Source organism: Xiphophorus hellerii, chromosome 11 (assembly GCF_003331165.1).
Source record: "Xiphophorus hellerii strain 12219 chromosome 11, Xiphophorus_hellerii-4.1, whole genome shotgun sequence".
NCBI lineage: Eukaryota > Metazoa > Chordata > Actinopteri > Cyprinodontiformes > Poeciliidae > Xiphophorus > Xiphophorus hellerii.
Window position 1 is genome coordinate 7,735,670 of NC_045682.1, and position 26,887 is coordinate 7,762,556.

The window sequence follows — 26,887 nt, forward strand, 5'->3', positions numbered from 1 at the left end:
GGATTAAAGGTGGAGGAGGCCCCGGGGAAGACCCAGGACACGCTGGAGGGACTATGTCTCTCGGCTGACCTGGGAGCGCCTTGGGATTCCCTCCTGGAGGAGCTGGAACAAGTGGCTGGGGAGAGGGAAGTCTGGGCCTCCCTTCTTAATATGTTTCCCTTGCGACCCGACCCCGGATAAGCGGAAGAAAATGGATGGATGGATGGATTAAAGGCTAACTTCGTATCTGTTATCTGAATTTTCGGTATAATTGTAAATAAATTCAGGCAGTAAAGGGACATCAACAATAAATCAAAGCTACGTTAGAGTCAAAGGTGAAAATCTGCAGTAATTTGTAAAGATTACTTTTCTTTTTCCGTTTTATGTTGTAATTCTTTGACCTTTCCTGCCTAAGCAGCTAGCTGGGCTCTGGCTCAGGCTGGAGCTATCGAGCTAATATCAGAGCCAATCCCAGAGCCAATCCCAGAGCTAATCCCAGAGCTAATGCCAGAGCTAATCCAAAGCTAATCCCAGAGCTAGTCCAGAGCCAATCCCAGAGCTAGTCCCGCTCAAAGCCGCTAACGATGTTCCGACCGCTGTCAGTTCTGGTTCTGTTAGACACAGGTAGCTATCTGATGGCTAACAGTTAGCTTACAGATGGCTAACAATTACATTACCGGTAGCTAACAGGTAGCTAATAGTTAGCTAACAGATGAGTATCAGATGAGTCTCAGGAGTATTCTGTGATGTATTTCAGGTGTGTATCAGAGTTGTGTATTCTCAGGTGATTTCTCAGGTGTGTATCAGAGGTGTGTATTCTCAGTTGAGTCTCAGGCAGTGCAGTGGCGGCGGCGCTCACCAGGAACAGCAGGTTGTGGTGGATGATGAACTCTCTGGTGAGTGCGATCATGTCCTGGCTCATGACTTGGAACATGGAGGGCGCCAGTACCACGGCCAGGTTGTGGGCCGACATCTTGTTGTCCTGAGAGAACACCTGGACCCTGGACAGAGTGGGAGGAGCTAGTGAGCAGGTGGGCATCAGGCAGGTAATCATGTCAGGGTTCGGCTCTGTTACATGTAAAGGTGTCCAAACATCATGTTCAGGGTGGCTCTGCTGTCAGGGGGTAGTTGCCGTAGCAACCGTCGGTACTCTTTGAATCTGCTGCGCTCCTTTGGAATCACTGGGAGATAGTAACTGGTTAGACTGGTGGCTGCAGGTGGAGACGCTTCACCTGTAGGGTGGGGGAGAGGGGGGGAGTACCTGCAGCCTTCTGCCACTGCTGCAGCTCCGCCTGCGGCACCAGGCTCTGCTGGTCCCGGATGATCTGCTTGAGTGAGGAGCCAACGTCCAGGACGCCCTGCTCGTGAGCCTCCAGGGGGGCGGAGTTTGGTGACGTCATCAGGGCCTTCACCAGCTCTTTGACCTTCAGCGCCAGGCCGCAGCGCCGGTACAGGCCCTCCACCTTCAGCCCTGCACACAAGTACACTCCGCCCACTCAGGTTTCCATGGAAACACTCTTAACACAGTTCAGCACAGTTTAGATCAACAGCAGTTCTGGTTCTGCTGGAGGCAACCAGGTCAGTCAGGAGGTTTTGGTACCAAACTGGTTCTGGTCCATCAATTGGACCGACCCGGTCTATCAGAATCAGACGTGGGCCACTGATCTGGACATGGACCCCATTGGTTCTGCTTCAGGTTCTACAGCTGGACCAGAATAATCCAGGTTCTGACCCGGCAGCTCTCTGGTCCACTTCCTGTTGGCAGCTTGTGGCAACAGGAAGTGGACTCCTGACCCAGACTCACCGTAGGTGGTGATGTGTGAGACGCAGCGGTGGATGGCCGGGGAAACAGAACCTTTCACGGCGCCGTCAGTCATCGACATCTGACTCGGCCTAGCTGGGTTCTGATTGGCTGCAGGTGGACCCTCAGAAGCTGGATGCTGATTGGCCAGAGCTCTCTTCAGGTGCTGGAACATGGTCTCAGTGCTGCGCTGCTCCTCAAAGCGTAACGACACGGTCCTGATGGGAGAACACCTGTCCAGGCTCAGCCAATCACAGCTGGGGCGGAGCTGCTCTCCGTATGAATACTTTTGGACTGGACTGAAGGTGTGTGAGAGACTCACCTTTCTGCTGTTACCAAGGTAACGGTGTCTTCATACAAAACCATATCTGAAAGAGGAAAGAGATCCAAACTGACTCAAGATATGAAGAAATGGAAAAAAATTTACATCAACTCAACCTGATGGGGGTACAGGTGTGTCTTCTCTAGAAAGAACAGGAAGTTGCAGTCAAAATTAAAAAATGACTATAAACATCCATTTCCTTAAGGTGTGATTATTTATGGGTGTAAATATTTTTAGGGGGTGAATATCTTGGCGTCAGCCAGTGCAGCTCTACCTGTGGGACTGAGCATGCTCAGTGGGAAGGTCAGGCTGCGCTGCCCGGCTCTCTCCACCGGGTGGAGGCTGACTCCTTCGTCCCACAGCACCAGCCAGGCATCAGACTGAGTGGAAGCCCCGCCCACGTCCACCATGCGCACCTTGCTGACGGCTGAGGCCCCGCCCACCTCGGCGTAGGACACCCCCCCTGGTAGAATGACCTGAAGGCAGGGCAGAGGTCAGTTTGTCTGCCTCGGCGTCAACGGCGACGGCAGCAGGTTTCTACCTTAAGGATGTGCACCAGGTGATTCTGCAGCGAGTCGCTGTTGTCGGCGTCACAGATGATGTGATCGTTTAACGTCACCATCTCAAACTGGAGCGCCGACCTGAAATAGCCACAGGTCACGGAATCAGAATTGGAAAACTGAATGAGTCATTCCTGCTGGAAGAGCGTCCTGAGGCTGCAGCATGTCCATCAAAATCTTCGTCTTCTGACTAGCATTAGCATGCTAACTCCTCGGGTCTTTTCATATTTCGACAGCCATTTTTCTTTTCGAGATGGCAGTCATTTGGAAGTCGTTTAGATCAATTTTGAAGCCTTTTAGACCAATTGAGGCAAACAACTGCCTCATCATTTGTTTTCCACTTTGCTCATCCGGTGGTTCATAATCTTCTAAAGCGAATCAGAAACTGAGGAGCTAGCTGTTAGCCAGCCTCACTCCAGGCATCAACCGTAAAAGCATGAAGATGAAACACAGACTGAGACAGTCGTCTTTATGGTTATCGTTAGCTGCTTCTGCTAAGTGCTTAGCTACTTACAGTCAGCTTCTAATAATTATTTTGTTTAGAGGCTTAGTGTTATCTTTCGCTAGTTTTCTATGTTTTTGGTAGTTTATGATTAGTGGAGCTAAGATTCTCGTTTCGCGAATTAGTGGTTGGTGAAGCTAACTTTGGTTAGCTGTGCTGTGCTACTGCTGATTTTAGTGCTAATACATTCTTCATTACAATCCAAATATTTTCACGAAATATTTCTGTGTCCAGTTATGTCTGATTTGATACCAAAAGTATTAATCCGTGATAAATTATGGCAAATTTTGTGCAAAAATTAAGTTTCATTGACAGCCATAACCACCATCTTGTTTTTAGTGGCTAGCATTTGTTTAAAAAATTTTTTTTTAAAAATCAATCCTCTGGAAACATCTGGACCACGTTCGGTTCTCATGCACGCAAGTGAGGATTCAAAAGAAATAATCTGCTGCATCATGATGGAGGTTTGTGTTCACACTTCAGCTGGAATAATTCATTTTTCTGGAATCACGACAGATTTCTGGGACTTGTTTATCATTTATTAATTTCTGTTACAAGTAAAATTAATTAATCTTTTAGTATTATTTTTACTGATGACTTCTGATTGACTGGTTGAGTTTAATGTTTCTGATGTGGTTTCTGATCTGGATTCTAATCCGGTTCATAATCTGGATTTACCCGTCTTTGAGGAAAACGGACAGAACTTCTCTCAGGTCCAGGACGTCACAGGCTGCAGAATCATTTTCCAACGAGAAGAAGAAGCGATCTGCCTCCAGTTTCCCATGGAGTTCTTCCTCCTCCTCTTCTTCCTCACCTGCCCAGGTAACACAGAACACATTATTTAAAGGGACAGAGCGCCTCCTGGTGGACACACTGCACTGGGCCGACTACAGGCTCAGAGCGTTCTGGGAGGGGGAGGAGACAGCATTGAGGTCCAATCAGAACCACTGGCATGGACAACAGAACCAGCACCATCAGAACTGGGCCACCAGGTTCTGGTGCTGGTTCTGATAGCAGCTGGTCTTCAGCCTCCTACGGACCCACAGCTCCCTCTGCAGGCGGCATTGGGTACTGCAATGTTTCTGCTGTGATGGAAGAACCCAATCAGAACCTGGCCGGTTCTGAGCCTGGGGTGACACCAGAGAGCCTTTCTGGTTTGGGTCCAACTTCTGATGAGGTCTGACCACACCGGAACCAAACTCTCAGAACAGCCAGGACTTCCTACACCCCAGTCTGGTTCTGGCTCTGGTTCTGGTTCTGGTCCAGCAGTCTTCAGGTTCTTTGTGTTTCTGTTCAGAAGGAATCTAACCTCGGCAGTCATGGTGTCTTTGCTCCAAGGGTCAAAGGTAGAGCCTCACCTGAGGGGACGGAGGCCTGCTTCCTGTTGGCTGGTTGAAGCTGGTGAGGTCGGACTTCTGCAGGAGAACACAGGTGTGTTAGAGGCTTCAACTGTGACCTCAGGTGAGGTCAGGTGAGGTTTACCTGTGTACTCGTTGAGACGCAGCAACTCAATCTGCAGAGCCTGGCTGGCTTTCTCAGCCAGCAGGATGGGGGAGGGGCTCTGAGGGTCAGACGAAGACACCTGCACACAGGTAGAATGGTTCAGGTGATGGTTCGGGGGTGTAGAGGGTGCAGCGCTAAGCTAAGAGAGAGAGACCTTGGCTCCAGAGCAGATCAGAGACATTGTTTCCTCCACATCGTCACTGACAACCACCTGGCACAGCCTCTGAAACAACAACAACAACATCAACATCATCATCATCATAATCATCCGTTTTCCTTTGACCCGGTCGCCTCTGCTCTCACCTGGTTCATCATGGAGCGGCTGGAGGTCAGAGCGTGGACTCGCCTGTAGCGCCCCCTGCTGTATTTGTTCTGGATAAACGCCGCCCTCTCCTGCTCCGTCGCCTCCGGATGCAGCTGGTCTGCTGCCGGCACAGCTGGAGCCCACACCTGATTGGCCAGCCGGTTGCCGTAGGTGACAAAGAGCTGAAAGGATGGAGAAAGGTCAGGAAGAACTTCCTGTGTGGCAGGTTCAGCCGACTGAAACGCTCAGGTTTGTTCAGGTCATGGATCCAACATGGCCTTCACCAAACTTTCACAAATCAAAGTTTAACAAAACTCGAACTGTCTGCTCCATGACTGAAGAGTCTGAACTTTTTAAACTAGAGCGATCCTCAACATGGGGAAAATATGGTGGAATCTCCCTTTAGCAGTTAAGAGGCTAACTTCAGCTTGTATAATTCAGGATGTTTATGTTTGGACTAACGCTGGATTACAGTCAAATATGTCAAAACACATGGTAGCACATACAGATGTAGCATGGCAACCATGTTTATTTATACAGATTTCTTTAAAGAAGAAAATACGAGGCGTGAGTGGCTATCCCAGGCATACTAGCTATTAGCTTATCCAAGGCTAATGCTAGCCCATCTGAAGCTAACATCAGCTTCTCCAACCCTAATGCTAGCCTACCTACAGTTAACACCAACTTTTCCAATGCTAATGCTAGCCTACCTACAGCTAACACCAGCTTCTCCAATGCTAATGCTAGCCTACCTACAGCTAACACCAACTTTTCCAATGCTAATGCTAGCCTACCTACAGCTAACACCAGCTTCTCCAAAGCTAATGCTAGCCTACCTACAGCAAACACTAGGTTCTCCAATGATAATGCTAGCCTATCTAGAGCTAACTCCAGCTTCTCCAAGCTTTGGAATGGTCATGGCCTCATAAGACGATTTCCCTGAAGAACCAATGTTGATCCTTCAGGCTTCACCTGTATCAGTGGTTCAGTCTTAATTTTGGCAGTAATAGGACACCATATGTACGTAGTGTTCTGGAGACAGCCCTTCCTGAGTAAAGCACTCTGCTGTTTCCGTGTTGCTATCAAGAACCAAAACACTGCAGCCAGATTGCTGACATTTTGAGTCGTTCTGGTGATTCTAGTGAAGTTTAGACCTCTAAACCTCCAATTATTCAGCTTTAGCCAGACAGGAGCCCCTTACTTCAGACCCTCAGACCTATCAGTCCTCCTCACAGTTCAGAATCACCCAAAGGAAACTTATGTTTTAGTTTTCAGCCTTGGCCGTTACACCCGGGGTGTTTAGAATGCTTAACACCTTCACTCTTCCTGCATGTTTGCTCAAAGCTGCATTTCCAGTTTGCTGCTGCTGCTGATAATTAAGCTGTTACCTTTGTGCCCCAACCTGAGACTGATCTATGTCTCTGTCAGCAAGCAACAGTTAGTGATGTGTATGTCTGAATCTGTTCTGGCTCGCCTCCACAGTGATAAACTCTAACTATTGTCAGGGTATTCCCTCCTCAGATGAAAAACAACTTATACCCAACCAGTCAATCAGCATCAAGTTAAGCATAAAACATTCTTACTTTGTGCCTTTTAGTTAATATCCCTGCATTTCTACAGCTACCATGTTGGGTATGAGAGAGATTTCATGGTTTTACAGGAGATTTTTAGAGATGTAGCCAGAGTTGCTCATCTCGCCTTGTGTAGCAAGACTTTCGGAAAGCCAGCTTTGTCTTCTGTTGAAGCTGCTGCCACTGAGTAAACGGTACCAACCCCCACGTGTTTAAAGCTTAGTTTTGTATGAATCTGAACAATGATCTACGTTTCCCAACATGTTGATCCTTCAGGCTTCACCTGTATCAGTGGTTCAGTCCAGGTCTTGTTGTCCATCCTCAGGCTGCGGACCCTGGACAGGCTGTTTCCCAAAACTCTGTGCTGAGCTGAGAGCAGACAGACATTGATGGACAATCAGAGCAGTCTGGTCTCTAGCAGTACCTTTGGTAGCCACATCCTCAGTGGCTCCGCCCACAAGTTGTTTGCTTCCTACCTGCACAGTTATGGCAGATGACCAACAGCAGGTTAACCGATGCCCACTCAGGATTGGCAGCTCCGCAGTCACCACACACTTTGTTGTAGGGGTTCTCCCACAGACGTAGTGCCACCTGGCTGCAGGACTCAGCACTCTGGATGGTGGAGGTCAGGCTATCCAGCCAGAGCGACAGGTCCTTTGACGAGTCAACGGACAGACTATAGCACAGAAACAAGGTTAGCAGTGGTGCCAAGCGTAGCGGACAGGAAGGCTTGACGGACAGGTGAGTACTTGAAGGTCTTGTATGGGGTGACGAGGGCAAACGAGTGCTTTCCTGTCGCTTTCACCGTGGCTACGTTCAGGGGCACGGAGAAGGAGGCGATGCCCAACTGGAAGCTGTCTTTGTTGGGGTAAATCCAAAGGTCGTGACCCCAGACGGCAGCATAGGCACGGCTCCGGGAGTCTTTCAAGGTGACCTGTCCATGTAGCTCAGAGGGGGTTGGGCTTTGCAGGCCACGAGTCGCCAACAGAGATGTGACCCACCCTTCCTGAACCTCTGGGGGAAAGAAAGGAGAAGAAAATAAGGATGAGATTCCGAGGTCCTACCAAAGGAACAAATCCAGAGGATTCATGCTCCCATCTTCTGATCTACTGCCAGAAAGGTGTCTGATCCTGGGTGATGGATAAGGGGTCCGAATTGGAAGTGATTTGATCTGACATTCCTGTTCTCACTCTGTAGCTCCACCAAACTTCACAGCAGGACCAGAACATCTGGAGGGATCTAAAGTCATATCAAATTCTACTAAAGTTCTTAGGGACCACGACTAAAGCTATGCAAGGCTAAAACAGTGGACAGAGTTAAGTCAGAAATGTCTTCAGCTCATATCTCAGGACAAGAGATGGGGCGAAAAGAGAAGGGACAAACTGAGACCTATGAGGATGCGATTCAGGAGAGAGTTTTTAACAATGTTCTTCTTGGAATCCATGTCTGTGTTTGTCTCTCCTGAGACGTGTGGACAGCACCTTCATAGGTAATCAATCATATTAACATGAACCAGACATGAGTCTCTGAGGAACCAAGTCCCAGGAAGACAACAGGACTCTGTCCAGGCGTCACTGTCCTACCGTTACTGTGAGCCATGAAGTCGTAGTGTTTCTTCCTGAAGTAGACGGAGAAGCGTCTTTTGTCCTGAGGCTTCACGTTGGTGATACTGGAGACATGGAACAGCAACTCACTGAACCGGTCCTGATCCACAAAACAAGAACCCAGTCAGTCAGCTGGCCGACACACACCGGAGAACACACACAGGTAAAAGCACACAGGAGTACACTTACTGTTCGTTTCTTACGCAGGGACATCAGCTGGCCATCCAATGTCACCCACAGAACACTGTATCTGATGGACAGAAAAGATATCATCACCTGGTATCCATCCATCTATCCATCCCCCAAAGCCCCCCTGCAAAGCCTTGAGGTTCTGGTCCTGGTACCTGAAGCCCTTCCAGACGTCCAGCCAGCTGGCCCGGACCACAGCGCTCTGAGGAGCTGAGCCTCCGCCGCCGCCGCCCTTCTTCCTGGAGACCCTGATGGTGGCTGCCCTGCGGAGCAAAGAGCTGTCAGCAGACTAGGGCATCTGTCAGGTTTTACTCTGTGATCCTTTAATATACCCTGAGTTAGATCCACTGCTCACTGGTGCTACCTGGTCAACATGACAGGTGTTCTGGTCACATGATTCTAGTGTGACCACGTTGGAATTCAGAGTCCATACGTTACCATTATTAAAACTGAGCTTTAATGTTATTGGTTTCTATGACAACATGTCTGTGTTTCTGGCATCAGCCAATAGGAGCGCCTGGAGGCATTAAAACCAATCATCAGCTCTAGTTAAATGTTGAACAGCAGAAGAACCCAGAAGGAGATCCCTCAGAGAACATCGGACCTGGACATACCTGGGAATCTTCTGCTTCACTGGTTTGGACTTCCTGCTTGGAGGGGGCGGAGCCGGTCGAGTCGGTTTCAAGCGATCTGATTGGTTGGGTGAAACTCTAGATGGTAACCAACGAAAGAATAGCGTCAGTGTTAGAAGAAGGAGAAATCATCATCATCATCACAGACTCACCTGGTGGTAACCGGGTCAGAACCAGGATCCTTATCCACTGATGCCTCAGAACCAGAGGCGACGGGGCTACTGCCTTTATCATCCTCCTCGTTGGACGACTCTGATTCAGCTTCTTCCTGATTGGTCCAAGTACCCAACACTGTGACATATGGATCTTCTTCTTTGATGGACAGAGGGGATGGAGACTGAACTGGAACCAGAACCATTGACCAGAATCAGACAGAGAGAAGGAAGGAAGGTCAGCTGATCAGAAACAGATCAAAACTACTTGGGTCAGTAAAACAGGAACCAGTGGAACCCTGGGCAGGAATGATTGGACAGTGAGACAAGAACTAGTAGAACCCGGAGAAAGGAAACCAGGGTTTATAAGAGCTTTGATCAGTGGACCACAGGTTATAACTGTATTCAGATCAGTTTAAGCAGATTTAGAAGAATCTGGATTCAGACAGGTCCTGAAATTCCAGAACAGAGACAGGTTGATGGTACCAGTACCTTCCTCAGCAGTAACTCCAGCGGCCTCCATAGATGGAAACTTGACTCCTGCGGTTGGGTCCAAAGATGCCTTGACCAGCTGCGACAGAGCCCCGACATCTGGACACGTTCAGAACAACATGGACAGGCAGGTTTTACCATGGGAAGATGTCTGTCTGTCCTGGGTCAGTCTAAAACCCAGAGGATCAGGCTTTAGGGTCAGAGGTTCTGGTCCTATTTCTGGGTCAGAAGAAGACCGTCTGAACCCATCTCTAGAACTTCAGTCCATGTCATTTAAAAAGAGGCGAATGGACAGACTTTTCTCTGGTTACAGAAGCAGGAAGCAGGTCATCCCCCCTCCCTGAAACAACCTCCAGCTCCTCCTTGTGGGTTCCACCCGTTCTACCTTCAGCTGTAATCAGCCACCAGGACCACGAAGAAGCAGCAGCTCAACTCTGAGCTCCATGGATGCACAAAACTCTGCATTCATCAATCTATGTTCTAGATTGAATCCAATCTAGAACATGGTTGGAACATCTATAGACCATCTGCGGTCCGTCTAAGGCAGCGATCCCCAAAGTCGGTCCTCGAGGACCGGCATCCTGCATGTTTTAGTTCTCTCCCTGGTTTAACGCACCTGGATCAAATGATGGCTCGTTAGAGGCCTAAGAAGAGCATTGACTTGCTGTAAAGGTTGTCGGTACCACCAGGGAGAGAACTTAAACATGCAGGATGCCGGTCCTCGAGAACCGACTTTGGGGACCCCTGGTCTAAGGTCTGTCTATGGTTAACTGGTTCAGATCCTCAATCTGATTGGATGGCTTACCTGTGTGACTCCCTCCGTTCATGTTCAGTGGTGGGTGTGGCTCAAGTGAAAGGGGCGGGGCTGATGGGTTAGGAATGTTGTTAACAAACTCCTCCAAGCTGGTGATGTTACTCAGTGAGCTGATGATGCTTTCTAGGCTCGGAGAGTCTGAGCTGTTGGCAGCAGGTGTGGAGGGGGCAGGCCTTAGCTTAGCCTCAGCATTAGCAGCCACAGCGTTAGCAGCCTCAGCTAACCCAGGAATGGTTGTGGAGATACTGTCAGTTAGGCTGTCTATGGGGGGAGGCGCAGAGGGGGCGGAGGCGCTGAAGCTGGTAGCGACTCCAGCCAGAGACGGGATGTTGGCGGCGATGAGGTCCGTGATTCCGTCTAGAGTCGGGAAGTTGTCTCGCGTTGACTTTCGAGGTGAGGAGAGAGGGAGAGCATCTTCATCTGGGGGGAGGAGACAGTGATGTCATCAGTTACATCATTTCATAGGTTGATATTGACATTAATGCCCCCTGGTGGATCGCACTGGAAATGTAGGACCCACCAGTGAGGACAGAGATTGAACAGATCAAAGTGATTCTGAACCAGAGAGAAACGGGATTAATGATTCAGGACCAGAACCAGTCCCAGAACCAGCAGAACAATCTGGCAACGTTTGTCAGGATGATTCCTGATGGAGCTTCCAGAAAAAACGACTTCATGATGATGAACTAGGCCGGAGGTTCTGTAGGATGACAGCAGAACTTTCTGGGTCTGCAGGACGGAGGAGACCCTGCTCATGGAGGCCCGGTAAAGATTTGGACCAGAACTTTCTGGCTCCAGTAACTTCATGATGTCTGACTCAATGTCTGATCAGATTCCCTCTCAGAACGAGCCGAGAGCCAACAGTTCTGCAGCTCAGCCTGGTTCCAGGCTCGGTTCTGGTCCGTTCAGGCTGCAGAGGTTCTGGTCCAGCTCCAGACTGAGCTCAACAGAACAGCGTCTGAGGACAGACTGGTTCACAGAAGTATTGCTGGAGCCGGCCGGTCAGACTGGTTCTGCTGGTCTACGTCAGCAGCTGCTGGTGAACAATCAGTCAACCCGGGTCTTGTGACGGGCCTCAGCGGCCCGGGTCATGTGACCGATCTCTCCTCTGAATAACAAACTGAAAGGAGAAGAGAGGGCCACAGATTTTTATCTTCAAGAAAGAGAAACTAAGATGGTTTATCAGCTGAGAGAATCTCTTACCGGATGACAACCGGTAAGACAAGAAAACTAAACAGTGTTCATGATTCCTGACATGAAAACTAAGAGCCCAGAGTCAGAGCCCAGGTTCTGCTCTGCCATGGCTTCTGGTTCCGGTTCTGGTTCGGAACCGAGATCATTTCTGATAAACCTGCATATCAAACAGTTTTTCTCCTGGTTCAGTAGGAACGGTGGTCCTTCAGAACCGATCAGGTGGGTCCAAGTGGGTCCGGTTCTGGAAGATGATGACATCACAGCAGAGGACAGGAAAGGTTGCAGATAAAATTCCTGCTGCTGAACAGAATCTCCCAGAACCGGACCAGTCAGGTCCATCTGATGACTCGCAGGCAGACGGACCAATCAGAGCGCACCTGGAAACTCCTGTTTACATCCTGGCGGCAAGCTGTCTCACCATGATGCTCTGATGAGGTCATGATGATGTCACAGCTGGAGCCAACCTGCTGAGGTCAGTCTGTGACCTCATCTGTGACCAGGAGGTCAAAGGTCATTAGATGCCTGCTGGTTAGAGTAGTGAACCTGTTGGACCTTCAGTGAGGCCGGATCTGGACTGGAACCAGAACCAGAGTGTTTACCTGTGCTCTGGTGCCGTCCTCTTGGGAAGCTCAGCTGCAGCTCATGAGCCGGGTTTCTGAAACACAAAGTCTGAGTCAGCCCGAGTCGGTCCGGTGGATGAATCGGTACCAGGTGAGCTCACCTGTTTAGGACTGAGGGGACGCTCTTGGAGGAGTGGAGCCGAGGTTTTGGAACTGGAGGAGAAGGGGGCAGAGCCATCTGCAGAGCAAGAGCACAGAGACCCATCAGAGCTGACACTGACCTTCCTGAGGAAAACACACCTAGCAGGGAGAGGTCAAAGGTCGTTCCCAGCTCCTTTCTCAGGAGGAAGACACACCTGGAAGAGCCAGACATTTCCCTGAACCAATAAAGCGAAGACATGAGGAGAGCCAAGTCGGACCCTGAGTGTTCGGATCCATCCCGTCTCCACGGAGACGTTTCCTAACAACATGGAGGGTATGATATCACCAGGACCTGGACTCCTATATGACACACGGGCCTGGTACCGACCCAGAGACGATGGTCCACTAGAACCAATCAGCTTCTTAACATTTATGGAAAAACTAAATCAGTTTCTCTAAACGAAAAATTAATCAGCAGATTTCAGTTTAACTCCTGTAACCGAATCTGGGTCTCCTTCTTTCAGAACCGCTTGCCAATAGAACCCAGAACCTCCCTTCTCCATGTTCTCCTAACCCTCAGTTTGGGTTCACCTGAACAGGTAAAGTCTTCCTGAGAAACAGAAGCAGATCTTACCTTGCTGTCGTCTCCTCAGAGGCTCCCAGACACCTGCAGTTCACCTGTTCACTGGTTCACCTGTCTGTCCCGGGACCTGCACTGCTACCTGTGGCTCACCTGTGGACCGGGTGTGTCTGCTCTATTCTTTTCTGCTCTAATAAACTGCTGCGGCTGGTTTTCTGTCTCTGTGAGGACACCCTTTGCAGAACTCTCAGGGTTCTGGTCTGGTCCGGTCTAACATGCTGGACTTCTGAAGGAGTCCAGAGATGTTTCCAGAACCAAAACCAGACAAAATGGGATCCAGAGATCCACAGAGCCCAGGTTCTAATCCGAACTGGGAAGTCAGAACCTGCTAGCTCAGAACCTTCAGAACCAGAACTATCAGAACTTTACAGAGGACGTTTCACCAGAGCAGGACCGCCAGTTCCTCTGAGACGGTTTTATAGAGCGGCTTCACTTGTTCTACCTGCTGCAGGAATGTGGGCGGAGCTTCCTCTGGCTGTGCCGAGTCATGTTGCTGTGTGTGCGTGTGCTTGTGTGCGGGCATGTACGTGTGTGGGGGTGTGTGTGTGTGTGTGAGCGTGTGCGTGTGTATTTACCGTGTCAAACCTGCATCAGAATCAGAACTCCAGATTCTGGTGTCGGTCCAGGAGTTTCAGAACCTTCAGGCTGTACGCGGTTCTGACCCGCTGATCTGATCTGCAGAATTCCCTGAGAGCTGATGATGATGACGATGGTGATGAAGAGTGACTTGTCAGACAGCAGATCTGAGTCCCACTGAAACCCGATCCAGCCGGTCTGAAAGGTTCTGCTGTAATGGTCCAGTTCTGGGAGCTTCAGTTGGCGTCAGAGTGAGACATCCGACCCAGAGAGGATCTCTGGTTCTGACAACTGGGACAAGATTTAATCTGTTGACTTTCTTTAAGACCACGCCCCCATCAGACCACGCCCCATTATGCCACGCCCCTTATTTACCTGGGTCTCAGTGAAGCGGCACCACCTACAGGCCCAGCTTTGGGTCATTGTGGTTCTGAATCTGGCCTAAAAGCAGAACCATCTCTCTGGCACCAGAACAGGGTCTGTGTTCCTGCTGTTGAGCCAATCGGATCTGGGTCAACTGGTTCTGATCACAAAGGCATCAGATAGAGACCCTGGTTCTGTCAGATCTAACCCTATAGAGAGCCTGGTTCTGTCAGATCTAACCCTATAGAGAGCCTGGTTCTGTCAGATCTAACCAGATAGAGAGCCTGGTTCTGTTCAGATGAACCTGGTTCATCAGAACCTGTGATCAGAACCTTCCAGTAGCTCTCCACCAGCAGACGGTGAGTGTGAAGCTTTGCAGTCCTCTGGGCTGGATGCAGCTACTGCAGGCTTTAGTATACACACCGCCTGCTATAACTATTCATTTTATGATATTTTAATATTGAAAAAGATTTATTTGAAAAAGTTTTACTTTATTAGTATTTTATATTTCAGTCTTTAAAATGCCAGAATTAATTTATATTCTAAATCGGATTTTCTGATCAGTTATTTCAGAAACATTTCCACCAAACTCTTCCTCAGCCACAGTGACAACATTCTGAGGCGTTTCTGCCCCCTGCTGGCTCCTTAATGCCAGCACAGTTTGCTTCACTCCTGCATTCAGCTGCTGCTGCTTACTGAGCTGGACCAGAAACAGGACCATGAACAAAACCAGGACCAGAACCTCACGTGGTTCTGGTTCAGTAAAGCCTGGGTTTAGAGTTTTCACTGACATGAACTGAAGACAGTCTGAAGCTCCCATACTGCTGTATGTGCGTTAGTGCATGTGTGTGTTCTGGTTTAGCTATTCTAATTAGGCCCATTTCTGATGTATTTCTATCCTTGTGAAGACCGATGGCATTATGGGGCCCAAAGCCCGGTTCTACTGCGCTGACCCCGTGGTTTAGGGAAAATGTCTGGGTTACAGATAAACACGTTTACTAAAATGAATCCTACACAAGGTCCTCATATGGGTAGAAACTGGTGTTTAGACCCGACCCACTTCCTGTCAGAGGAGAGACGGGGCGGGCGAGCGAGCGAATTGAAAACAGACCTCCTCTCTCTTTCTCGCTCGCCCAGCTGGATCAGAGTCAGACTGAAGAGGAGCAGTGAGGAAGAGGAACAGTGAGGAAGATCCGATAGAACCGAGGAGTGGAGCTTCATCTGAAGGTTTCTAACTTTTCTTTCTGTAACTTTTGCTGATTCTGCAGTTCTGAGGTTCTGCCGGTCCAGTTGGAGGTTCCGTCTGTGCGGCTGGAGGTTCTGCTGGTCTGGTTGGAGGTTCTGGGTTCTGAACCCAGGCAGTCTGGCAGGAAAAGTCTCTGAGTGGAGTTCTGCTGGTTCTGATCCGATCCCCTCCACGGTTGCTCTGAAACTTGTTTCAGGTCAGGAAGTTGATCCACAGAGGATCTGGTCCCAGATCAGCAGCCGGCGGTTCTGATCCGGTCATCCAGATCCTCACAGAACTTCCAGGTTCCTAAAGAACCCGACTGAACTGCCAGAACCAGCAAAACTATTCTGGCAGAATGACATCAGGACCAACTGAAGGGTTCTAAGATGGACGGACAGCTCCAAATACATGGACCGGACCGGGACCGGAGCTGGACCCAGATCTCCATCTGGACCTCTAACTGGAACTGGAACTGGACTTGGATCTGGACCCAGAACCGGACCTAAGACAGGAGGTTCTGGAGCTTCTGCATCTGAGCCCGGTGAGCTCAGAGACCAAGAAGGATGCTGCTGTTGTTGTGACATCATGAGCATCTGCTGCTGACCCCAGACAGTCACATGACCGCATCATGACCTCATGACCATCATGACATCATCGTGACCTCAGCTCACCTTCCCGTGTCCTGAGGTGTGACAGCTGCTGGTTCTTGTTCTGGTTCTGCTCACTCTTTCTTTCTCTGTCTGCAGGTCAGAGGTGATCAGTCTAAACCAATCAGGTGCCAGACAACAGGTCACATGGGGCGCTGACAGCCAGGTGAGAGTGACATCACAACTACTTTGTGATTGGCTGCTGCAGGTTACCTGGACAGACGTTACCTGAGGACGAGGACACAGCAGCTACTCTCTCTCTCCCTCCTCGCTGCAGCCACAGGAAATACCTTCTTGTTTATTTTCTTCTTCTGTGGTCCAGCCACATTCTTTCCTCAACCAGGACCAGCTGTGATTGGCTGAGCCCAGAGCAGGACGAGCTCTGATTGGACGGCTGCCCTCCGGCACAGTGAGGGATTTGTTTCCGTCTGTTTGAAGGAGCTCAACTGCTTTAACAGACGCTGCCTCCAGGAAAACCCACCAGAACCAGAATCTGGGTCAGTACCCTGCCTTTCCCTGTGGTTCTGTTCAGACAGTTTGCTGAACAGAACCACAGGGACAGAACGGTTCTAGACCCGGTCCTGGTCCGGCAGACGAGTCAGAGGAGAAGTCGAGTCCAACTCATAAAACTGAATCAGAACCTGATAGACATGTTAAGAGGCTCGTTAACAATCTGGCAGATGAATCTGACCCTGGGTCTGATATAAACACTCGGATCAGTCGGGATGATCAGAATAATCTGGATTAGAGGACCATGCTTGGCTGATCAGAGCTGATCAGCTGATTGATGGAATCTGATCAATTTCAGGTCTTCAGGCTGAAGTCGGAGGCGTCTGAAAGTTTCATCTCCAGGCCTCGGCTTCTAACAGACTTTTATTGTGAAATGTCCATCAGGACCAGCAGCCATGACGGCATCCATCAGAGCCACAACAGGAAGTCTGAGCCTCCTGCACTTCCTGCTGGGTGAGTTTAAGAAGCTTTCCCCAGGTGAGGCCTTCTACCTGTCCTGAGGAACTGGCCCAGGTTCTACAGTCGGTTGGTTGGTTCTGAGAGGAACAGTGGACCGGCTGGGCCGGGTCGGTTCTGTAGAACCCTCTACCGGATGTATGGCTTCTCCGTCACATCATTGTGGTTCTGACCAACCGGAGCTTCCTGTCCGTCTGTCCAGGTGTGTTCCTGAGCCGTCCAGAAGGGGGCGTGGCCCTGGAGCTGCTACCTTCCTCCCCAGAAGTTCTCCTCCAATCACAGTCCAATTTCTCCGTGGTGAGCTTCACCTGCCCTTCTCTAGGCAGATCCACCTGAGTGTCTCTGCAGCGCCCCCTGTCTTCCTGTCCACAGGTGTGTTCAGGGTGGAGTGAGGTGAAGTGGCGCTTGCCTCAGGATGCTGACGGAGGTCCAGAGGTTCTGGTGCAAGTCGACGGCTCCAGTCGCATCCTGCAGCTCTTTGGCGCCACCTGGAGGAGCTCCGGCAGGTACACCTGCGAGGAGCCGTCTGCCGATCAGAGCCGCGCGGTGGACGTCTTCGTACCTGGACAAGGTAACGGTCCTCAACAAGTTCGTGAGCAGGAAACTTGGTGGGGTTTCAGAGTGTCCAGAACCACCCTGATCCAATCAGAACCACTCTGATTGGACCTGCAGGCTTCTGTTTCACGCCTTCTGATGATGCTGTGAAGAACCAGTGGCTTAAAGCACTGGTGAGTCCAGAGAACCCAGGAGACCAGTCAGAGAACTGAAGGTCTTCTGGGTGGAGGCGGAACTTCAGAAGATCCATCGGGTTAGAGGGAGGTCCGCGGAGTCAGAGGGAGGTCCGCGGGGTCAGAGGGAGGTCTGCGGGGTCAGAGGGAGGTCTGCGGGGTCAGAGGGAGGTCTGCGGGGTCAGAGGGAGGTCTGCGGGGTCAGAGGGAGGTCTGCGGGGTCAGAGGGAGGTCCACGGGGTCAGAGGGAGGTCCGTGGGGTCAGAGGGAGGTCCGCGGGGTCAGAGGGAGGTCTGCGGGGTCAGAGGGAGGTCTGCGGGGTCAGAGGGAGGTCTGTGGGGTCAGAGGGAGGTCTGTGGGGTCAGAGGGAGGTCTATTGAGTCCTGATGAAGCACATTGTTGCAGCTCTCTGATGTTCTGGAGAAGTCTTGGTGGATGCAGCAGCTCATCTGTGAACCAATGTTGAGAGAGGAACAAAATCCTCTCGTCCTTCAACGAGGACTGTTTCATCTGGACCCTCCTGTCCTGATAGTCCTCGGGTTCCTCAGACGGACTCGTAGTCCAGCTTGGACCGAACCTCAGCAGTAGTGCAGGGGCTGCAGCTGGTGGAGCCCCAGACTACCTGGTGAAACATGTCCACCTTCTTGAAGCTTCTTCAAACCCAAAGTTTATTCAGATTTTCTCCTGCTCTGGCCATCTTCTCTCTCTGTGGGAGAGGTTTCTCCATCCTCTCCCACAGAGAGGATGGAGAAAAGATTCCGTCAGATCATTTGGACCAAATGTTCAGTCCATTTGTTGGTTTCCTTCCTCAGGTCCAGAGCAGTGGTTCGTCCCACAGAATTCCTCCCAGGTGTACAAGCACTCAGAGGAAGGTACCATTCCCTGCGTGGTGTCCGACCCAAAGCTCAACGTCTCTCTGTTCGAACGACCCGGCAGAACCGCAGTGGGCGGGGTCAGATACGAGCCGGCTCTGGGCTTCATGGGACGCCTCAACGATGCAGGACATGTCTGCGTGGCGACAGACGGAGACCAGGAGAAGGAGTCCCAGGTTTTCTATGTCTTCACCGTCCTCGGTAAGGACACTTTTACTGACCCAAAGCATTCTGGACCCACCTGTAGTGACCAGCTGTCTCTGTCTCCGGTCTGTCCTCAGAACCGAAGCAGATGGAGATGGAGCTGTCAGTGTCCAGCCAGGTCCTGAAGCAGGGGGAGGTCCTGACCATGAACTGCTCCGTCAGAGATGTGGACATGGCCTTCTTCACTTGGACCTTCCCCCGCAGACAGGTAGCCATGGCAACAGTACTGAGTCAATAGCAGCAGGATGACTCTTACAGACTATCCTACTTCCTTTCTGCTTTCTGAATCTGGAGTGCAATGGTAGGAGTTGATTCACCGAGTCATGACTCGGACTTGGCTGTAGGCAACATCTGGCAGGTGGAACAGAGCCAAGGGCTCAGGGAATCTGAGTCACAGCATCTCAGTCATGACAGAGGTTCTGGCCGTATGGGGGGTCGGATCCCTCACCCTGGCATGGGGGGGCCGTGCATCTCAGTACACTAGAGTATGTGGGAGCCTTCAGAGTTAAAACATGGAAGAACACCAAAGCACCATGGTGGCTGTTTTTATTGCATTTTATCTGAATGGTGATGTTCAGTAACCGTCAAATGAATGGTTTCTCTACAGGAAGTAGAACCTCTGACAGACATCCTGTCCAATGAAATTCGCTCGTTCATTAACATCTCCAAGGCAACAGAGTCAGACTCAGGTATGTGTTTCAGCAGGTCTATCAGATCTTACACGCCACTGCAGTAAGACTCTTGACGTCAACAGATTGCTATGGCAACTGATGCTGCTGCTTTAGTTGACAGCTTGTTACCATGGTGACTGTTTCCTGCAGGTGTGTATGTGTGCAAAGCTCAGGACTCGCAGTTTAGATGGACCGTGAGGAAAAACATCACAATAACTGTTCTGGGTCAGTAGCGCACACACACACACACGCCGACACACACACACAGACACATGAACAGGTACAGGTAACTCCTCCCTCTCTGCAGACCGAGGCTATGTCTACCTGTGGCCCTCAGGTGAGACCAACATCTCATCTCTCGTCCACCACACCGTGGAGTTGAAGGTACAATGTGACGCCCACCCCACGCCCACCTTCACCTGGTCCAGGCCAAACCAGACTATCGCCATAGAAACCAGCTCCATCAACACCACTCACCTGACCAGCAGCAGGTATGTGGGAAGATTCGTTAATCAGTTTAGTGCAGTGAGAGGTGGAGGTTCACACCTTCAGCTCAGCCGGATCTTTAACTTGACCTGGTGCTGTCCGGAGAGGAACTGGAAACCTTCCGGCAGGTTGAGGTCAGGAACCACAGGGTTTAAAGTTCAGGGTCCTCACATCGACATCTGGTGGGAACAGCTCTGTGGTGACAAAAGTTCTCCTTCCCAGGTAGAATCCAGCTGAACTGTCTACTGTTCTCAGCTGGGACAGTCACTGAGTCTTTCCTTCATCAGACGGTGTTGGTCCTCCTTTAAACTCTAAAACATGCTATCCAGTTGGTTGGTTGGTGGAATGATTGGTTGATTGCAGGTATGTGAGCACCCTGACGCTCCATCAGGTGCAGTTGGACCAGACAGGAACTTACACTGCAACTGCATCCAACGAGGACAGCAGAGAGGACGTCATCTTCTACCTGCAGGTCACAGGTGAGAGAGATATGCTGACTGGTCACCTGAGGGGTATTTACCAATCTGTGAGTTCACTTGCCAGTGTGTCCTTGTCCAGCTCCTCCAAGGATTGTGTCTCTGTCAGAAGTTGATAAGAAAGACATCCTGTGTGTCAGTGAGGGAGTCCCGACTCCATCTGTTACCTGGTACACCTGTCCACGTTCGATCAGGTAGACACCCATACACACAGGTGAAACGACAACCATGTTTCCATGGTAACCTTTTGATTTTCCTGCTGCAGGTGCAGTAATCTGAGTGACGGTTGGAGGAGCCAGTTAGGGACGTTGGAACAGGACGTCACCACAGTGATAGAAGGAGGCGGTACCCTGGTAACCATCATCATCACAATGTGGGAGGGGCTAATTGACCATTGGCTAACCACCCGTGTGTGTCACCTGTTCAGGTAAAAAGTGTGTTGACTCTGAAAACTCTGAACTCTGTGTCGGCTGTTCGCTGCGAAGCTACGAACGCAGCAGGAGGACGAGCGCGAGACCTGCGAGTCCTTCGCACCTGTAAGTACTGCTGGAGTATGGAAGCACCTCTGTGGTTCAGGGTGAATCCTCCAACCTGAAGCATGCTGCAGGATGATCCAGGCTGAATCCTCTGTGGTGTTGAGGATCCATCAGCTGCTGAACCTCAGAAGGTCGATCCTGAAACCGAGCTGAAAAGCAGCTGGTCAGACATGACCAGGGATCTGCTCTAGAGCAGATCAGGGATGTTCGGTTGAGGTTTGAGAAGTCTTGGAGAAGAGACTGATGTTCCCGTTGAGACTCCATGTAAGACTCTGACCTTCTTCTTCCAGCCCTTCTGTCCCAAGTGGTCGTCTTGGTGGCGGTCCTGGTCCTGGTCATCATAGGTGTGATCTTCTTCATCATCCTCATTGCTCTCTGGAGAAACGTCAGTAAGATCATCAGGTTGAGTATTTATTTACCAAACCTCTGCTACGGCCCAAAGAGTCTGGAGTCTGGTCTCTTCGTGTCTGCAGAAGCCTCACTATGAAGCTCGCTGGAAGCTGATGGAGTCTGAAGGTTCTGACGGACAGCCGGGTTCCTACGTGGACCCTGGAGACCTGCCCTACAGCTCCGCCTGGGAGATCCCCAGAGACCAGGTGGCACTCGGTACATAGCACCAGCACCTGTAGGCTCTGCCTGGCAGAAACTCTGCATTCAGTTCACCCACAAACGCCCCGTCAGGTCAGACTAGTGTCTGTCTGTCTGCAGGTCAGGTCCTGGGTTCTGGTCCATTTGGACGGGTTGTAGAGGCAACAGTTTCTGGTCTGACTGGCTCTGACTCACCAACCAAAGCTGCAGTGAAGATCATGAAATGTAAGGTCCTCCCCCTCTGAGTGTCTGAGTCAAAGCTGCGTCTCAGCCTGTGGTTGTGGTTTTGCAGCCAGGAGGGATGCGGCCCAGTCTCTCGTGTCCGAGTTAAAGGTTCTGGGTTACCTGGGTCCTCATCTGAACGTTGTCAACCTGCTGGGAGCCTGCACCAGCCCAGGTACACATTGCACACCTCAGGAGATCCACTTCTGGTTTCACATTCTGCCCTGATCCGGATTAAACTGTTAACAGCTAATCCAGATGTAATCCAGATGTAATCCAGAATAAAGATGTTACAGGAAAAATGGGCCCAAATCCCAGAGTGAAACTGGATTATAGGCAAAAATTTCCATTCCGACGCAGCCGTGTGATTGGTTAGGAAAAGTAAAATCATTTTATTTATATAGCACATTTTTGGCAACAAGGCAATTCAAAGTGTTTTACGTGAATTAGAGAAAATACAAACAAAACAACAAATGAAAAACAAAAGTACAAAACTTTTACAAAAAGGTAAAAGTATAGAGCTACATATTTGTTCCCCATGTTTAATAAGAATAAGAATTTATAAACTAGTCGAGGTTTCTCTGAATTCTTGATCTGACAAAACTAAGTGTTGGTTCTCCATGCTTGATTCTATAAAGTAGATGGTCCTGAATGTGGATCTAAGATAATGAGTCGTTTCTCTGAACTCTAAGTTTGTTCTAATTGCTGCTATGGGTTGAGTGAAATCCTCTGGATCTTTTTGTTCTAATAGGTTTGATTTCTATTCTTGGTTGAGCGTCTAAAGTAATAAATACTCCACAGTTTATAAAGTATTTAAACTAGATGCTTCTGTTTTGGGTTGCTTGGTAAGTGTAAGTACTCCATAGTTTATAAGATGGGAGTTTCTCTGGATAAATTAGACAAACATGGAAAAGAAATTACACATCAGGAAAAATAGCACATGCAGCAACATTTAGCTTCATTGGTCAATTAAGCTGAAAAATGATAAAGAGGAGCTGAACTCTGTGATCGTCTCACCAGCCTGAGAGGAAAGAAACCAGAGATTATACTGGAAATAACCTGGAGTGGGCGGGGCCTGAAACTCAGATCCTGGTTCACCATCAGAACCTGAAACCCAGATCCTGGTTCACCATCAGAACCTGAAACCCAGATCCTGGTTCACCATCAGAACCGCTGCTCAGCCAGATGTTCTGTCGGGTCTAACTGGTTCTGTCCAGGTGTGCTCAGACCTCATTCAGAGTTTAGAACAAAGAATAAAGTCCGGTTCCGTGTTCCAGGTCCAGTTTACCTGATCACTGAGTTCTGTCGTCATGGCAACCTGCTGAGCTACTTGCAGAGGAACAAAGACACATTTGGACAGGTGGACATGCCCATCAGGAGGTGAGCCAACCCTCTGACCTCTGACCTCTCTCTCCCAGTGATTGCTCACTGTCTCTCGCCCACAGTAACAGCGACGGCGGCTACATGGACATGAACCAAGATGGACGGGGACGTTATGTCCCTCTGAAGGAGCTGAAGGACACCGAGCAGGGGATAAGCCACGCCCCCACAGGTGATGTCATGTGATCAGGTAAACACAAACAGGAACAAGATGAACTTATGATCACCACTGCTGTTCTCTTTCAGACCACCAGAAGGCGCCATCGCTCCTCCTTAGTGACTCTCCCGTCCTCACCCTGGAAGACCTGCTCAGTTTCTCCTTCCAGGTCGCTCAGGCCATGGATTTCCTGTCCTCCAGGAAGGTACGACCGCCGCCATGTTGCTTTCTGCAGCCAGACTCTCCTCCATCCTGCTTGATCAACCCATATGCTCAGTTTGACTCGGCTGAATTTGTCTTTTTAATGTCGCACCAACTGGACGAAGTGTCTCCAGATCAAAAACAAGGTTTAAAAAAATCTGTTCAACTTTGAATGAAAACCAGAGAAGATCAGCTGGAGTCCTTAACAATGCCGGATGTTTGCTACAGTTTGACCAACCACAACATAACCCAGGGAATTATCCCAGGATAGGCTGTAACCCTAACCCTGATCCTGATGGACCTCCTGACCTTCTCCAGACACGTTTCAGCAAAGTCTTCACGTTTGGACCAACAATATGGTTCTGGTGCCACTGGAGCCATTAACTCAGCTACCCCTGATTACTGATGAGCTGCTTTCAGAGGAAGTACTGCTGGTCAGACGATTCTTCCTCTGTTCTTCTTCCTTCTGAGACGTTCAGCTCTTTGGGCAGCACCTTGGAGAAGTTTCCTCCCATCACACATGAGCAGATTGTGGCTGTTGGTCTGAGTGATTCAGAGGTCAAAGTTTACTTCATCTGAAAGTGTTCTGTTCAAGAACTTGGATGAAACGGTTTGGAGAAGCAGCAAAGACCCTCAAGAGTCCCACCTGGGACGTCTAGGTCCAGATGTCTCTAGAACCGTTTTACTGCCTGACATGTTGTCCAAATGTTGTGTGTCCCTCAGTGTGTCCACAGAGACCTGGGAGCCAGGAACGTCCTGGTCTGTGAGGGGAAGCTGCTGAAGATCTGTGATTTTGGTTTGGCCAGAGACCTTCAGAAGGACGAAGATTACGTCATCAGGAGAAACGTCAGTCCCACACAAGACATTGGTCCCTGATTGATGACATCATCAACCAGGTAGCTCATGTGTCCTGTGCCTGTTTGGTTTCAGAGCTTCCTGCCACTGAGGTGGATGTCTCCAGAGAGCATCTTCCAGAACATCTACAGCACTGAGAGCGACGTGTGGTCCTACGGAGTCCTGCTGTGGGAGATCTTCTCTCTGGGTAACTCAGTCTGACCAGTATACAGACCCCAGTATAACCAGTGTAACCAGTTTACACGAGGTGGTGTATTGTGTGGCAGGCTGCGCCCCGTATCCTGACCTCCTGACAACCCGACAGTTTAGTTCTGCTCTGAAAAGAGGACACAGAATGGACCGACCGGAACACGCTACGTCTGACATGTACGACGACACGTCTCAACCCGTCTCAACATGCCTCAACACTCAACATGTCTCCACACGCCTCAACACACATCAATACGCCTCAACCTGCATCAACACGTCTTCTGGTTCCAGGTATGCTGTGATGAAGCAGTGCTGGGATGAAGATCCTCTCTCCAGACCATCTTTCTCATCATTGGTTGCTGCTGTGGGCAACATGTTGCCAGCTGACTACCGACAGGTGAGCTGATGTGGATGAGCAGTCCGAGTCATGCGTGGGGTCGTCACTCCTCTGTGTGTTGGGTCCTCAGCGGTACGCCCAGCTGACCGAAGACTTCCTGAGAGGAGACGGCCCGGCTGTACTGCAGTCCAGACGCAGCCTGTCCCGGACGACCGAGACGGAGACAGAGACGGACGTCCAGTTGGACAGAAACTCCTCCCACTGTGCCGCACGCTTCCAGGAAGCTGAACTCGGCTTTCACTTCACAGGAAGTCCTTCCTCTGACGTGAAGGAGCGCCTGCTGGAGGCGGAACCAGATGACTCAGGCCCCTCCCATAATCCTTGCATCATGCCTGTCGTCACTATGGAAACCAGCAGCAGCACTGCGCTGGACGCAGTCAGGTACCTGTGAAGAGTCTCTCTATAAATCAGCCATTCTGTCCCAGCTAGCAGGAAGTGATGTCAGAGGCACCTCTGCTGACATCTTGGTTCTGGAGAGACATTTTTTAACTTCAGTAGAACCTGGCAGATCTGGTTCTAGTTCTGGGTCCAGATGGCCTTTTCCATCCTGGAAGGATGCAGGTGAACCAAGCTGGAAACAGAGCATGCTTTTATTGTGAAACTCCTGCAGGAAGCTGCACAGCATGTCACATATCTTCTCAGTGGCGTTTCCTTGACTTGACTGTGTTTTTATCCTTCAGCCCTTTGCTGTCAGCCGCCATCTTGGAGTCACAGGAAGTGACATCACCACCAGAAGCTCCTGCTGAGGAAGAGGAGGAGAGCTGCCTGTGAAGGTGCCGCCTGGTGTTGGCCCCGCCCCGGTGCAGCTGGACCTATCAGAGACAGAGGAGCAGCCATATTTCCTGCTAATACGAAGATAGAAGCAGCTCTGGCTCCGATTTATCCGCAGTCATACTCTACGCCATGTAGCTCTACTCAGATTACCTGCTCCTGATCCGGTCCTGACCCAGGACCAAATGCTTCAATAAAATATATCCAACAGCTTCTCAGTCTCATTCAACAGACGTGATCCACCTTCATCATCAGTTCTCTGCCCCATCCCTGGGGGGTCGCGAGGTCATACTGCTGCTAGTTTTCTGTAGCATGTCTGCTTCCTTCAGGTGAGTTCAGGAGTTCTTGGAGGTAAATCTTTTCAGTTTCTGGTTTTCAGACGTAAATGAAGGTTAAAACGTGAAGCATTTACTTAGCACCAGAGTCTTTAGCAGATCATTTTAAATGACGGAAAGCTGTTAGCATGAACCAGTTAGCTCGCTAACATCAGGCTAGCTTTGAGATTGACCAGTTAATGCAGAATCATCTGAAGAATCTGGTGAAACTTCCAGCTAATTTCACCCTTGTCGTCTCTAACCTGCTCTGATTGAAGAACTAATTTTAGACCTGCACTAGATTATTCCAAAGTCACAGCACAATAATCTAGTTTCTAACCTAGATTAAACTGCTGTGGGTTTTGGGTAATCAGGTGGAATGTCCCTTTAGCTGAATCAGAACCAGGTTCAGGTTTTTCCGTGTTTATGGGTTTCTGTCTGCAGCCTCTTCTGGTTTCTAATCGGATCAGGTGCCAACACCACAAACCGGGTCACCAGTTTCACTGTAGCTGTGTTCTGGTTCTGGTTCTCATTCAGCCTGAAGATTAACATTTAGTTTTTATTAAAATACTAAAATGACCTCTAAGGATAAAACACTGGTTTGTGTTGAATGTGATGAGTTATAATCTACTGGTCGTCTCATTAGAATCTATTTAAGCTTCAGGAAATGATGGAAACAATTTTTATTCTAATTATTGTAGGACAAATAACATTCTTATGTTCCTCAAACCTTCGATGGACTGGCGACCTGTCCAGGGTGTACCCTGCCTCGTCCGAAATGTCTCGCTGGAGATAGGCACCAGACCTCAAAAGGGACAAAGGCGTAAGAAAATGGATGGATGTTCCTCAAACTAAAATGGTGATGGTTGTAACACTTTATTTGAAGGGGTGAGCACTGTACATAAGACATGACACTCATAAATAACAGGACAGAGTTTACAACTGTTGTCATAAGGTGTCATTCGGTAAATAACACATTTAATCAATGTAGAGTTGCATTAAAAGTCCAATATAAGAGTGAACTTTGCATTATTTGGTCAATAATGATCCTTTTAATGAAAATTTCTATTAAAAGTTGCATTGAAAATGTTATTTACAGA

The 26,887-nt window shown here is 49.7% G+C and overlaps 2 protein-coding genes across 4 annotated transcripts in view; one reads left to right on the forward strand and one right to left on the reverse strand.

Annotated features, from left to right (window-relative positions):
• The window catches only part of LOC116728443 (arf-GAP with Rho-GAP domain, ANK repeat and PH domain-containing protein 1), a 30,731-nt gene that overhangs the window by 1,294 nt on the left and 2,550 nt on the right, over nucleotides 1-26,887 (reverse strand). The window contains exons 1-25 of one of the 3 annotated variants that reach the window (XM_032576565.1): nucleotides 13,536-13,866; nucleotides 12,341-12,417; nucleotides 12,219-12,274; nucleotides 10,417-10,845; nucleotides 9,612-9,710; nucleotides 9,120-9,309; nucleotides 8,950-9,045; nucleotides 8,491-8,598; nucleotides 8,336-8,396; nucleotides 8,126-8,246; nucleotides 7,292-7,556; nucleotides 7,019-7,218; nucleotides 6,826-6,911; nucleotides 4,971-5,153; nucleotides 4,822-4,890; nucleotides 4,647-4,746; nucleotides 4,523-4,579; nucleotides 3,843-3,978; nucleotides 2,644-2,743; nucleotides 2,377-2,578; nucleotides 2,103-2,148; nucleotides 1,784-1,998; nucleotides 1,241-1,450; nucleotides 1,055-1,160; nucleotides 839-980 (exon numbers count right to left, since the gene is read on the reverse strand). In XM_032576565.1, coding sequence (XP_032432456.1) covers nucleotides 839-980; nucleotides 1,055-1,160; nucleotides 1,241-1,450; nucleotides 1,784-1,998; nucleotides 2,103-2,148; nucleotides 2,377-2,578; nucleotides 2,644-2,743; nucleotides 3,843-3,978; nucleotides 4,523-4,579; nucleotides 4,647-4,746; nucleotides 4,822-4,890; nucleotides 4,971-5,153; nucleotides 6,826-6,911; nucleotides 7,019-7,218; nucleotides 7,292-7,556; nucleotides 8,126-8,246; nucleotides 8,336-8,396; nucleotides 8,491-8,598; nucleotides 8,950-9,045; nucleotides 9,120-9,309; nucleotides 9,612-9,710; nucleotides 10,417-10,845; nucleotides 12,219-12,274; nucleotides 12,341-12,417 — 3,354 coding nt within the window. In that variant the 5' untranslated portion in view covers nucleotides 13,536-13,866. Of the gene's footprint in view, nucleotides 1-838; nucleotides 981-1,054; nucleotides 1,161-1,240; nucleotides 1,451-1,783; nucleotides 1,999-2,102; nucleotides 2,149-2,376; nucleotides 2,579-2,643; nucleotides 2,744-3,842; nucleotides 3,979-4,522; nucleotides 4,580-4,646; nucleotides 4,747-4,821; nucleotides 4,891-4,970; nucleotides 5,154-6,825; nucleotides 6,912-7,018; nucleotides 7,219-7,291; nucleotides 7,557-8,125; nucleotides 8,247-8,335; nucleotides 8,397-8,490; nucleotides 8,599-8,949; nucleotides 9,046-9,119; nucleotides 9,310-9,611; nucleotides 9,711-10,416; nucleotides 10,846-12,218; nucleotides 12,275-12,340; nucleotides 12,418-12,954; nucleotides 13,443-13,535; nucleotides 13,867-26,887 lie in introns of those variants that run through there. The other 2 variants (XM_032576566.1, XM_032576567.1) reach the window with 2 other exon arrangements.
• Nucleotides 14,999-25,686, forward strand: LOC116728444 (platelet-derived growth factor receptor beta-like). Its single transcript, XM_032576568.1, has 27 exons — nucleotides 14,999-15,126; nucleotides 15,874-15,940; nucleotides 16,669-16,737; nucleotides 16,943-17,037; nucleotides 17,113-17,311; nucleotides 18,281-18,541; nucleotides 18,622-18,752; nucleotides 19,152-19,233; nucleotides 19,366-19,440; nucleotides 19,523-19,706; nucleotides 20,065-20,180; nucleotides 20,260-20,371; nucleotides 20,443-20,530; nucleotides 20,605-20,713; nucleotides 21,004-21,098; nucleotides 21,187-21,319; nucleotides 21,422-21,526; nucleotides 21,594-21,698; nucleotides 22,801-22,903; nucleotides 22,969-23,075; nucleotides 23,150-23,265; nucleotides 23,985-24,107; nucleotides 24,192-24,303; nucleotides 24,383-24,482; nucleotides 24,597-24,702; nucleotides 24,773-25,083; nucleotides 25,383-25,686. Exons 3-27 carry the CDS (start codon nucleotides 16,680-16,682, stop codon nucleotides 25,471-25,473), a joined length of 3,117 nt encoding a protein of 1,038 aa, XP_032432459.1. The 5' UTR covers nucleotides 14,999-15,126; nucleotides 15,874-15,940; nucleotides 16,669-16,679; the 3' UTR covers nucleotides 25,474-25,686.